The 13,942-nt window shown below is 40.2% G+C and overlaps 1 protein-coding gene across 4 annotated transcripts in view; it reads right to left on the bottom strand.

The window, feature by feature from the left end:
- HIPK3 (homeodomain interacting protein kinase 3) overlaps window positions 1-13,942 on the bottom strand; it is a 66,963-nt gene that overhangs the window by 50,379 nt on the left and 2,642 nt on the right. For 2 of the 4 annotated variants that reach the window (XM_085063043.1, XM_085063045.1), the window contains exon 2: window positions 1,625-2,720. In XM_085063043.1, coding sequence (XP_084919169.1) covers window positions 1,625-2,718 — 1,094 coding nt within the window. In that variant the 5' untranslated portion in view covers window positions 2,719-2,720. Of the gene's footprint in view, window positions 1-1,624; window positions 2,721-13,255; window positions 13,276-13,942 lie in introns of those variants that run through there. The other 2 variants (XM_085063046.1, XM_085063047.1) reach the window with 2 other exon arrangements.

Below are 13,942 nucleotides of genomic sequence, written 5' to 3'. Positions count from 1 at the left end.
TTATGTAGGCAACTAAATAAGCACAACACTATTCAGCCTTTTGAAACAGAAAAAAAAAAAAAATTAAAGCAATTAGTTGAGGCTGAAGTACTACAACAGGACCACCCAGCCTGGCCAACCCTTTGTCAGTTCTTGGGGAGGGAGAAGAGAAAAATGACAATAGCTCACAATAAACTCTAATTCCTTCAATAAATAAAAAAGCCAAAATAGATATGGAAACATTCTCAGACCATGCATCTTGAGTATCTGCTAGATGATGCATTTTATAGACTAGCTGAAGGTAAGACCTTTGCACTTGTCTAGAGCCTCTCAGAATTCCTGCCATCTTTGCAAGCCTGGCCTGACTTGTCCTGAGAGCTCCAAAACCACAGCATCTTAAGTGGTGTACAACTTTTGCACCAAAATGAACTCCCAAGTTACTTAATTTCTTATTCCCTCTCCTGCACATTTTTGTATAATGTCAGCATGCATCAATCCACATCGTTTCCCAATTTAGTTTTCTGCTGATGAACTTCATGTAGTTTTTAAACCCTCTGCTGCAGTTTGCAATTAAGTAATAGAGAATGCAGGTGATGAATCAGAATATTTTATGTGAGCACTGTACATGAAGCATTCTTGTCTACAAGCTACACTCAAAAAATAAATTCCTCTGGCATGAACTCCAATCACTACTTTCATCAAAACCTAGAATTGCACTGCACAGGTTTTCATTTCCAGCATGAATAGCCGTAAAATATTTAAAATTTTCTTCAAAGTACTCATTGTCCTAGTTTACTAGCTTTTCACTGAATTGGCAGACAGGCAATACACAGCACATACTAGTGCCAATGATGAAAGGCAGAACTGAAAAAGGTCTTCAATCAAGACAAGTTCAGCTTATAAGGAAAACAAAAGGACTAGATATTGATAATTTTTTAATGCCAGGCAGATTGGGTAACTATTCAAAGAAAGCTTTAAAAAACCAACCAAAACCATACAGCCATTTTCAGGCAAAAGTAGAATGCAACTACATACCAAAATCATTTTAAATGCCCTTCTGGTATCACCCTAAATATTTAAGCATCCCATCACTACCTAACTCCAGAAATTCACTGAAGTCCACAGCTGCTGAAGGCACTCAGTCAGAATGAAGTTTCTAAGAACTAGGGAAAATATTTACAAGTACTGGAGAAAAACAGAGGCATTTACATAATCTTTGGCAACAGGATATAGAAACATGGCACTTCTAGTACACTGTCCAGCTGCTTACAGAAAAAAAAAAATCCATCATGTTAGGAAGGCTGGAAAAACATCCTAAAAAAGAAAGTGAAAGATTTTTTTTTTCTCTTTTCCTTTTAAACAGTCTCAGAGGTCCCAAAATAACAGTAAGTGCTGACTTCAGAGAGCAACACAAAACATACTTCCAGGAAAAAAACAACACTGCAAAAACATTCAAAGCAAGTATTCACACTCAAAATGGCAACCAAACACAATCTTCACATGGTCTACATTCTCAGATGGTTTTATCTTTTACATGTTATTCTTATTAGTTACCTGGAGGAGTAACTATTTAAACCATTAACTTTAAGAAATGCTAAAACCTTGCTCCATTAACAGATAAAAAACCAAAGCAAAAGACACCTACCTGTAATACCGAGATTGTAAATAAGTTGAACAAATAGTCTTTGATACATGGCTGGCAGACCCAAAGTCTATGACTTTGACCCGGTAAGGCTGCCGAATGGGATCCACCAACATAATGTTCTCCGGTTTGAGGTCAGCATGGATTAAACCCAGACTTTTTAGTTTTTTCAGTGCAGTGGCCACCTGTTGCAGAATAGGCCTTATTACTTTCAGTTGCAGAGGGCTGAATTTGTTTTGTTTCAGGAAGTCGTATAAATTCTGTTCCAACATCTCAAAAACCAGACAAGTATGGTTACGATGCTGAAAGCATTCATAGGCTCTCACAAAGTTGAATTCATCGGCATTTTCAGTGCTTAGTCTCGCTAAGATGCTCACTTCTATTTGCCCTTGGCGTGCATACGAAGGATGATTCTTCAGGATTTTGATTGCCACAATCTCATTTGTCCCCCTTTTCCAGCACTTGACTACTTGCCCAAAGGTCCCTCGCCCCAGGAAATCAAGAACCTCGTAGGTGTTTTTCACAGAGCACAACACCTCGTGCTGCACCAACTGGTAATCTCCATCCCCGCTGGTACCGCTCTGCTTGGAAGCCGCGGCCGTCGTCACCACCGCCACAGGGTTCCCTACGCTGGTTTGCAGCATTGCAGGCAGGATGGACAGTTCATCAACAATCTGCATCGTGCTGTTCTGGTTATCCAGCTCCTCACTCTTACGCTTCAATCCACATCGCTGGGCTCCTTCCAGGATATCCGACCGGCTGCCCTGCGTCCCAGCCCGAGGGGCCTCTAGCTGAGGTTGTTGCGCCCACGCTGCCAACACTTTTGTAGCACCTGCAGTATTTTTTAAAGCAACAGCATTTGACTGCAACCAAAAGTTCTGTCCTCGAGGCCTATCAAATGGGTTTTTAGTCTGAAAGAAAGTACTAACCCTGTGGGGAGAAATTCCAAAGTTTTTACCATTCACATAGATTTGCGGGTAGGTTCTTTCGTGGTACACACAACTGCTTGGTTCTAGTTTGAGTTTCTTCACACTACAAAAGGCACTTGACTGGGTTTGATAAACATATGGTGGATAGACCAAGACTTGTGAGGCCATACCTAGAAAGGGAGAGAAAAAGAAAAAACAGGTGAAAATTGTGCACATTTCCAAGCTTTTCAGCAGCTGCTACTTCTGAAAGAAAAGTCAGGACACAATTATGTTCTCCAAATGAGCTGGTCTAAAGTCATTTCATGTTTAGTTTCTTCTGACCAGAACAAGGCCCTCATGGTTTACCAGTGCACACACAAGGACTTTGGCAGCAGCAGGTTGCTGCAGTTCAGTGCTTTAGTTGGTTGCACTAGGATAATCTGCATTAGGCTACATGTCATTTGTCAAGCAGGGGACCTATCTTGGTGCTATTAAACTCAGCTTTCATTTAAAACTTCCCACCATTTTTACGTACAAAAGTAGCACAGTGTTCGGTAACACAAAAAAACCTCAATTCAAATATTGAGCAATAAAATGACATAAAAACTCAGAAGTTGTTAATTGTGAGTCAATGCTACCTGTTTTACAAGGTATCCAACCTACTCATAGTAAGCACCACCAGCTTCTGAGAACAGACAAATGTCACAACTGCCAAAGCTCAAAGAACTTCACTGGGATGAAAATGAAAGTGATCAAGCCATGTGATGGGGCCCAAAATAACTTAGGGGGCATGGGTATGCACACATAAACAACAACAACTTTCCAGTAAATTATGCTGTACAGTAACCTAATCCATTCACGAAAGGCAGGTGCTTTCCCCAAGTTCTAGTCCATCCTGTTGCAGAAGTTTGTGTATCAGTGTCAGAGTCAGGGGGGTAAAGGAACCGAGTTTACCTTGTAGGTGTCCTCTTTGCAGTGACCCCATGTCCCCTTCCAGTCCTGTCAAATACCAGACTTAAAATTGTCTGCCACGTAGCAATGCTAAATAAATACTAAGAAAAAGGCTCTGGATGGACCCCAGTGTAACTACAACATTTCAAGGAAGTTATTGCTTATACCAGTCTGATCAGCTCCCAGAGAGAAATTCAATACCAATAATACCTTAATTAAATCACTTAATCATACCAAGCACATGAAAATTCTGGTAATAGGTATTCAAATTGCAGATGAGTCATATAAAACTTGAGCTAGACATTGCAATGACTCTGATCAAATGAAAACTAACCAAAAGCACAGCATAATTATTCTGGAGCTGTGATTTGATTTATGCAAATTAACATTTAGATATCTTAAGAGCAATTAAAATAATCATACCAACACCTCAGTTTAGAATCCTCTAATGGGTTTTGTCCCAGCTGCAGAAGAAAACTTCAAAGCCCTCTCCTTCCCAAAGCTGTTTTCCCAGAGCCAGACGATGTAGAAAGCTGGAGACAGCCAGGAAACAGACAGCAGCTGAGCTCTCCTGCCACTAAACATGATTGGACTGCCACTGGTCTCCTTCTCCACACCAAGGATTTTAACAGTAACTATTAACCTTAAAACACAGCCAAACAATTCCCCAGTTCTTGACTTCTCTCCTAAATAACACGACCCATTACAAGGTGCATAAGCATTGACTATGAGACTCACCCTCTTTTCCGTAATTATATTTAAACAAATCACTTATCCTGATCACATTATTTAGATACCCAAAAAATCAACCCTCACTTACACCACAAAGCCCCAGGGAGACCAGAATCCCACTCAAATCCTCACCTAAGCATGTGGGGTGGGGACCACATACTGGCATTCAAAAACGTGTATGTTTTTTATAGCTCATGCTGTTCCAACCAGTCTAGAAGGTCTGGAGGAACACAGTCCCAGCTTCCTCTTTAATATTAATTTCACTTGGATAAGAAAAACTAGACTATCATCTTTTGGGGTTAGTGTGTTTCTTACAGACCTAACTCCACGACCCTGAACTTCAACCACAGTAACAGCTCTGTTCTCTGATAAGAAGTGTTTACTGAGTTATTACCAGAACATTTTTAGCAACTCGAAAAAAAAAAAAAGAAAAAAGAAAGAAAATTGAGCACTAAATAGAAGAGATAAAATACCCTGGAAGAATAACCTTTGATACAATCATGACACTCTGAACCAACAAAATAAAATTTTACTCCAGACAAATAAAAATGGACTTGTATAATCATCTAATTTCTTACCTTCCCCTAAACGCTTCTTCATTACTTCCATAATTTTGCTTGTCTTTGTTAAACATACATTTCTAGATGCCAATCTCATTGGGAGAAGCTACAGTATGTTCACATAAGCAGTGAGCAAGGTGATCCTGTGAAACAGGCACAGAAAACCCTGCAGTATCCTACACCTGAGACAGCTGAAAGACCTCTGCCACACACTCACAGAGCTCAGAAGGCATCTCAGACAGCAGCACAATCTACCCAACACATATGCAATGAAATCCATCAGAACAGCATGGAACTATCCAGTACAACCAGCTGCTGGAGGCCTTTGCCTTGAGAAGCTAAGCTTATAAATAGAATTTATTTCCTCCCACCCAGGTGAAAACAAAGCCCCACAGACAGCAGAGCTGCACAACAAACCTTGATGAGAAAGGGAAAATACCACAACACCCTCTACTGTAACAGCACTGCTGTGTTGTAAGGGGTTTTTTGTTGGTTTGGGTTTGTGGGTGGTTTGGATTTTTGGCTGTTTATCTGACTGGGTAGATTTGTTTGTGGGGTTCGGGAGCTATTTTTTTAAACTATTTTGAGGGATTTGGATTACAATGCAATCCTATGGATAGCTACACCTGAAAGAATAAAGAGCTATTGTATTGCAGGTTTTTTGTGGCCCTTTTTTTTTTTTAGCCAGGTCCCCCAGCAAAAGAAAATAATATACAGCACATTTTCACCTAGCAGGGAGTGGATCTTTCTTTTCTCCCTTCACAAAACATTTCACTGAGTTTATACATCTTTCTGCATATTTCTCAATGAGATTAGTCCTTCTTCCTCATACAAACTGAAGCTGGTCAGGCTGCATTTACATTAAGTCCATCAGCAGAGTAAGAGAGGGATGTGTAGAGCAAAGCAATCAGTGCTAAAGGAAAGAAAACTCTTCTAGGCTCATTTCAGGGAGGCTACTTGAGTCTGAACACTCATAAGCAGCCAGTGCACATCTTCCAGTTAAATTTAATTTAAAATATAAACCTAATGTGTGCACTACAAAACCCCTCCAGGATGCAAACATTTTCACAAAGTAAAGTCAATGAACAGGAGGCACTTCACTGTTTGTCCCACCCAGCCAAGCTTCTCCCTACAGAAACTGATCAACAAACCACACAGGTGTCTCAGCAAAGTGAGGCTCCCCTGGTTAACATCTTGCTAATGTTCACCTAACTGTAACAATTCTCTTTACATCTCAGAATTATGTCTCCAGCCTTCTCGGGCAGTTCTACGCAAACTCAGGAACATGACCGATTTGGCAGACTGTGACAACCTCGAGAAGCACAGGCTGTTCCAGGCCTTAGCACCATTAATAATTAACTCTACGGTGACATTTCCACATGACCGAGTGAGGGGGTGTGTGGCCAAGTAACTGGTTACTAATAAGGCCACTGCAGGGGAGCTCAGGAGAAATTGCCACGCTGCTCCCTTAATTTGTCTGCAAAATACAGAGCTCCTTCTACCTGCCCCGAGCAGTGCAATCACCACCTTGCTCCAGGTGGAGAAAATCCCCGGCAGGCAAAGACCAGCCAGCAGCAGCCACCAAATAACAGAGTTAAATTGTAACCCAAGAAAACTTGTTTTCCAACTTCTTTCAGCCCTCCATCGGCAAGAACCAGTTCCAACCCTTTCACACCCTGCTGGCAGTGCAGCTGGGCATCGAGGGAGGCTTTCTAAAAGCTCAGTAACTTCCAGCAAATGCATAATTTGAGCAGTGGCACTTAGGAAATGTTTTGTTTATGTTATGCATCACTTTGGAAACACTGGAAGGATACTAACTGTCATTTTTCCCAGGTAAAACAATTGTTCTTTTTATATTAGGTGCCACCCAGCTTCTCAAGTTATTTAGCAAATACAAGGCTGAATTAGTTACCCTCTCTTTCCTCACAGATGAAAGTTTATTACCAGCAGTAGCAGCGCCTCTATGTTATTGTTTATTTTGGATATGTAGCTGAACAAGCTGTACTGATGCAAATACTTTCATACCCCATGACCTGTTCACCCCGAGGAATTCCCTTACTCCAGCTGTACAATTAATAACAAAGCACTGGCAATTGAGGTTTCATGCAATTTATAAAGGAAAACACATCCACAGAGAGCGCAAAGCGTCCAGAAATACAAGTCCAGGGAGTCACACCCTCTGGCCACCTCAAAAACAGCTCTGTGAGCAGCTCTGTGACCCACGGAAGGGAGAGAGCAGAGCAAAGGAGAAAGCACTGAGGTGTTTCAGGTAACTTATGCCATATAAATCGTTTCCTTGCATAAGCACAGGGGCAATTCTGGACACAAACTGCACAGGAACCCACACTCCAGCACAGAGAAACGGGAGATGCAGAGGCAGCTGATGGTACTTCACCAAACAAGCCAACACTCAGTCCTAGGGTAGCAACCAGAGATGCAGTTTAATGGCAAAAGAAATCATTACCATCCTTGATAAAAACACATATTTCAGAGCTCAGGGACTTTGGCCCCTCATACACCAAGAGGATTCAGCTGAGCCAACGTAGCCTTTGCCCGCCATGAAACCTCAGTCCTGCACAGGTCAGTGGCACAGGTCGAGGCTGAACTGCCAAAGGTTGGTTCCAAGCTTGAGAGAGTCTTAGTGGGAAGCAAATGATACAATGATCCAATTCTGCAGTTGTAGAACTTAGTTACTAGCCACCTGAGCAAAATGTTACAGGGCTGACTTAGGTCTGTGCAACAGTGGAGGTATTTTTAATCAGACACCACCAATGGTGCATTGATATCAGAAACTGGAAATATGAGTTCATTTAAGTGCAATACAAGCCAGTCTCAATTGCCCCATTGTCTCAACACTTGGAAGGAGAACTGACGCCATACACTGAGCACAAACATATTTTACATAAAATATCAGAGTGAGCTGCTATGACTCAATGCTGCCATAACACCAGTAGCAGCACTCAAGAATACAATTGCTTTATTCATATTTTCCACGAATATCAAAAGCTAAATCTTGTGATACCAATGTGACGGCAATCATAACTAAAAAGATAAATGAAACAATACTTCAAGCATTTCTTTTCCTTCTGGTCAAGCTGCTGCTGTGCAACTGGAAAGCAAGCACAAGCAGTGCAGTATTGGCCACCAGCCCCCAGTGAGAACATGCCCTCCAAATCAGAATGTGCCACCATCGACATAAACAGCACATTTCAACCAGCCAGGGCTTCACCAGCCTAATCTCTTCTTTTAGAAGACTAATTCTTTCTGAACCTGAAAACAGTAGGCACACTCAAATAAAAGTCCCAAACAGTGGGGTTTAGGAGAGCCCACACCTTCTGCATGACAGGAATGCTGAAGGATCTGTTCAAGCTACTGTCACTGTCTGTCACTCTTCAATGCAGCAAGCGGGACCCAGGCAAGTATAGACGCAGGACACGCAGCCACACTTTTTCCTTTGTTGTAAATATTTCCAAGAGATTTTGCCACCTTCCCTAACACAGAAATAAAATTTCATAGAGGGCATTAGCGCAAACTGCCTGTTGGTACACCACTGTATTAAAAAAAAAATCCTTCTTAGTCCTTTCTTATTTCCAGTAATTTTATTTTTATGCAATTGCCCAATTTTGCGTATTTCAGAATGCTGAGTTGTTGCTAGAACTAGAAACGGACCAACCCAGCTATTTCTAATTTATTTAGAAGTTTCATTTTACAGTATCTCTAGACAATATCAAATGCAGCTCCTGTAAGAATAAATCTAGATGGCTGTTATCTTTGTTGCCACTTCACCTTCACAGAATGTCTGGCATGTCAGCACATCTGCATGCACACAAAAGGGTCCTACTTACACAGAGTCCTCTAAGCTATTCAAAGTGGAAGAAATTAATCCAAAATTACCTCTTTCCCCCTCTCACTATAAAATATTTTCACCTGGAAAAAAACCAAAAACAAACCAACCAACCAAAGAAACCAAAACAAAACAAAAACCAGCCCTACCAATATAGCACCATAAAATTCCTGCTCTCCTCACAGGACCTGCACATTAAGTCTGCAACAGTGCACACAGAAATAACCTGTCAAGCTCATTGAGTCTGACACATGATGCAAAAATTTGCAAATCAGGCTCTCCTGTACCAAGGAGATGAATAAAACTGTTTCCTACATGTAGAAAACTGCCTCGCAGTAAGTAATATTTGAATTAAAACTTTCCCCAAACACATGGAAAAATCAGTCTCTCTTCCAAGAGGACCAACAAGAATGTCATTATCAAGTGGTTACTGTGTTGTCAAGACAGCACACCTAGAACATATTCAGCTTCTTCTGCAACAAAAATGCCAGAGTAAATAAGACTTTATTTGTTTTAAAACAGACTTAACTGTAAAATAATTAAGGCATCTTATCCAACACACTTATCTTGATTGATCTTTTTCTGCTGCAGTTTTCAGATCAGTTGCCCCAGCTACATCCAGTAACAACTTTCAAACACATACAGACTGAAGTAAACAGGCATACACATGGTAAGTACGTGTTTGAAAGGTATTTTTATACATACACAGACAGAAGAAAACCTCTGTGAAGTCCCAATATTTTTCCCATAATAAAAAATCCTTATTTAATAGTGGTTTGGATATTCTGCTTTTACATAACAGGTGTTTTTCTTTCCTTGTAAGCAACACCATCATGAAAATAGCACTGGTTGCTTACCAAAAACAGCTGTATAAATTGGACATGGCATATGTAGAACAGTAAAGAAAAATACAGAGGGAAAAGAGATGTTTACCATTTCTTTCAGCTTTCTAAGGATGTGGAGGAAGCAATGTTTCATACAGGTAAATATAAGTGCATTAGAAATGCAGACTCTCTCACAGAAGGATCAGCCTTCTGCCTCCTAATGAATCAAAAACTGTAATATCCCATATTATAAGGTTTCCCAAAGCCACCAGGGCAAGAAATTTCTCCCTCTTCCCTATGCAAAGAAACATTGATTTAACTACACAGAAAGCATGCAAAAAGAAAGGCAAGATTACATGCAGCATATGACCCACTAGCTGGGGGCCACAATAAAACTGATAAATGTGCATACATTTTTTACCTTCTATGTTTAATAATCTTTCCACTTGTAGCATAAACAAACTTTAAACAGCCACTCTTGTTTTAATCTTCAATAGAATGTTTAGACATCTCTGCAACAGTTTTAAAAACACGTTTGGTCTCAAAGAGCTCCCAAAATATTCCTTGAGATATCCTCCTGCAGTGCTCAGAGCTGCCACATTCAAAGGAAGAAGCCAGCCCATAGCATCACTACAAAAGCCATAATGAAAAGTTATTAAAATCACTCTTTAGCATCTCATGAAAGCAATCCACTCCTATTAGGCTGAATACCAACTAATTTCATCAATCGCACAATAAATTGATACTAAAAGATAAGGAAAGAGGCGACAAACACCTTTTCCTCCCTCTAAGGAATAAAGCTGGTTCCTTCTGAAAGGCTTCACAAGGTCTCAAACACCAAAATTCCCATATTTCACAGATTCAAATGCTGAAAAATAAGGATTATCTGAGGACCTCTTCTACCCCTATACAATCCCTATAAGTCTTCAAAAAGAAGCTGTGGAAAAAACTTCTTAACTGGAACACAGACTATGGACAAGCAACCAATAGTTTAATAAAGAAATAAATAATTGAAAGGGCAGGGGTAAGAAGTAGCAGATGACCCAAGTTTCTAGGAAAACACAGGAAGGAAGATGTTTACAAGGCAATGAAGCACATTAACAGCCTCAGTCAAAACGGCAGACAGGCATTTTACAAGAAACAACTAAAAAGCCTCCTGGAAATTCTCTAAGTTCCACCAATTGTGCCAACACAGACAAAAACTGCACCATAGGAAAGAGGCGAAAATGAACATATTTTACTTAAACTAGTGGAATTTGGTAAAAATTAACATAGCATTTTTTTAAATGCTGACAAAGGACCAAAACGAAGTAGTAAACATGTTGAGACTGCGAAAACACAAGAGAAGAAATGTTTATTCTATCTGCATATGAAAAAGTAAATTACTTTGCAAAAGTAAATAAATAAAGCTTTAGATAAAATTGTGTCTACAGATATTTTTTTCTGGATACCTGAGACTAGTGGTTATTCTTATCTTCCAAAGGGAGCTAAGACCACCAGTAAGAAAAGTTTCTTCTCCTCCCTTATAAACTTTCTAATGATTATCAGTACAGAAGCAGTATTCTCTCTGCATTTTCACACAGGTGAGCTTCCTCACGCAGCTCTTGAGCTGCACTAGGTCCTCTGTGCAGGCAGGCACTTGTTTCAGGCTATTCCAGCAGGAACAGGGAGAGGTTCAGATGTCAGTTGACATCCAGAGACCCTAGGGAGCAAGCCTGGAGGGATCTGGACACGCTAATAAAAGCAGCAAACATCTTTGCAATGAGGACACTCCAGCCCCACACAAAGCACAGCTGCACCAGTTATTGCAATCCCAGCTGAAGTTGCTCTCCTGGAACTTTTTCCTGCCCAGGGACCAGTTTAGCCATCTCACTTCACCACTGCAAGATGAGGTCAGCATAAGGCGAGAAGATCCACTTCCATCTCACAGTCCATCTTCTAACCAAGAGTCAACTAAAAATCCTGAAATAACCCAAAGCAAGTTTTCTTAGGTTACTGGTGGCTGCTTGCCCCAAGGCAAGGGAACAGCCAAGCCAAGCTCCGTGATAAAAATCTTGCCTCACCCAGCAAGTTAGGTTCCTTGGAAGTTGAGTGTCCTGGTGACACAAAGAACAGCTGCAGGACAGCAGGGCATGGTAACCTAGAGCAGCACAGCCTCCAGAACAGAGGAGGGCACTACACACTCAGACCAGTGGATTATGGAGGGTGGTTTCCAACAGGCCTGGAAAAGTGGCCATGGGCACCTCCAACAGAAGCTACATCCTTCTCTTTTGACAAGGATGTTTATGGACTCTGCAAAGGTACCAGGACCTGAGCTTTCTTGTCCCTAAGTTTTCCAGCATTTATTCTAAATGGGTGGTTACTACAGTGCCATATGTATTCAGCAAGTGATGTTTATACAATTAAAAGCAGATTTTCATTTGACAAAAACTGACTTTTTACATTAAAAACATTATTTGTACTTAATTTGTAACATGCTTTAAAAAGCACTAAAGTTTTTTAGAACTGTTAAATTAATTCAGCAAGAATGGAAAGCATCATATGAGTTTAAGATTACTGATTTTAAAGATAGTTTTTTAGATGGGAGTGCCCCTCCCCATGTGCAATAAGAGTTCTCTGTCCATAAGAGCCCAATTACTTTTTTAATACTGGGAGTTGCTGTAGCTTTGATCATACTAAAAGATAGGAAAATATTTCTTAGGTCTGTTTTGTCTTTGGATGCTTGATTGCATCTTATTGCTCTATTTTGGAACTTGAACTTAACATTTTCCTGTTAAACCCAAATACTGCAGAGCAAAAGAGAGCTGGAGAAAAGAGGGGAAAAGGATTATATTCCCTATTACAAAAACGAATGATTTTCTAATCTTTTTCTGAAAACATAACATTAAAAAGTCTGTACAAAAGGTTTATATAAGGCTGGAACTAATAAATATGTAAAGTTAATAATATAGGGAGAGGTATTTTGAAATTACACACTCCAAGTCACAGCATAAGGAAAAAAAACAGAACTAAACTACTTGACTTGCTTAAGAAACAGTTCAGTTATTTGGCTCTTCTTCCTTTTCCAAGCACAATTACTACACCAGAGGTTAACTCCCTTTTGTCAGAAAGTTACTCACTCTCAAAAATTAACTGGAATATTAAGACACCATACAAAAAAAAAAAAGTGATGTAACATGAAAAAATACTACAAAACTTGACAAAGATTATCCCCAAACTGCATCTAAAACCAAGACTCACACCAACTCTTGCCATCTTTTTCAACATTTACTACATTGAAATAAAACTGAAGAACTGACAAGGAGGACCTACCCTGTAGGAAATACTATACATTATCAAATAAAGTCACCAATTAAAATCCACTTTCACAATTACATGTTGTTCCCCTGCTCCCCATCACTCAACAGTCAGTGACTGAAAAAAAAAAGAAGCTACAATTTCTCCTAAATTCTACAAGAGGTAGAGGCTCTAAATTAAAGCAGTCTATAAAGGGGGGCGGGGGAAGCCAAGACCAGGTAACAGGATTTTCCAGGCTTTATCCTTCATTATAGGTTATTTCAGGTTAAACAGAGGGTGTTCGCTGCCTGTAGAAGTCAGCAAAGGTAACCCATTACTAACCCATATCATAGCACTAGTTATTTAAGGTTGCTTTAAATAGAGTTAAGATGGTCACTTCGGGTGCAATGCGCTCACAGCAGCCACCCAACATGCTCAGTGCTCATCCTTGCTCTTTTCCTCATGCTTAATGTTGTGCTTAGCCCAGCCAGGGCTCTGAAATACAGTTTCAGATACCTAAGGGCCTATCATATACTTACCCAAAATAATGAGCTTTTCTTTCAAGAGCTATTAAAAGTAACACGTTATTTTCCACTCTACCTCTGATTGTCAGTGAAGGGACCTGAAGAAATATAATATTTCAGTGACTTAGGAACTCGGAAAACACAAAACGCTACAAACAACCTTTATTGAGGTCTGAAAGCTGGATACTATTTCCCAAAATTCAACAGCAAACTTGTGACAGAGGAATGTTGGTAGCACCACCATCCTACTTCCACATTTCTTCTTCCCTCAACCAAGGATCACTGGGTGATTATCAGGCCTGCTCTATCCAACTCATACTTCTGTCAGTCAGAGCAGTTTAATTCAGGTGTATTGCTTCTGCAGATGAGATGAAATCATTATATATATTCAGAGAAGCCAAGGCTTACCTAATAAAATAAGAAGACACAGCTGTCCTCTGCTTTATTCCCCAAAGTTCTGCGCAGAAAGCAACACTGCCTACAGTAACTATTCTGTACATGCACAGCACTTGTATGCCACAACACCTCACAGACCTCACACTGCAACAGCGAAATTTAGCTCCACCAAAAGCAGTTTCTCCTTCTGTATTTAACATTCTTCCAAAATATATGTTCAGCCTAAATGACAGTGTTGTTCCAGTTACCAATGCTGCTCTTCTCCCTGCCACATACAAGAAAGCCAACTACAAAATTCCTGTTTCA

The sequence above is a fragment of the Lichenostomus cassidix genome, chromosome 5, assembly GCF_008360975.1.
Source record: "Lichenostomus cassidix isolate B80296 chromosome 5, HeHo_3.0, whole genome shotgun sequence".
In the NCBI taxonomy this organism is placed as follows: domain Eukaryota; kingdom Metazoa; phylum Chordata; class Aves; order Passeriformes; family Meliphagidae; genus Lichenostomus; species Lichenostomus cassidix.
Note: the sequence above shows the minus strand (reverse complement) of the source record. Positions and strands in the feature narration are given on the sequence as shown.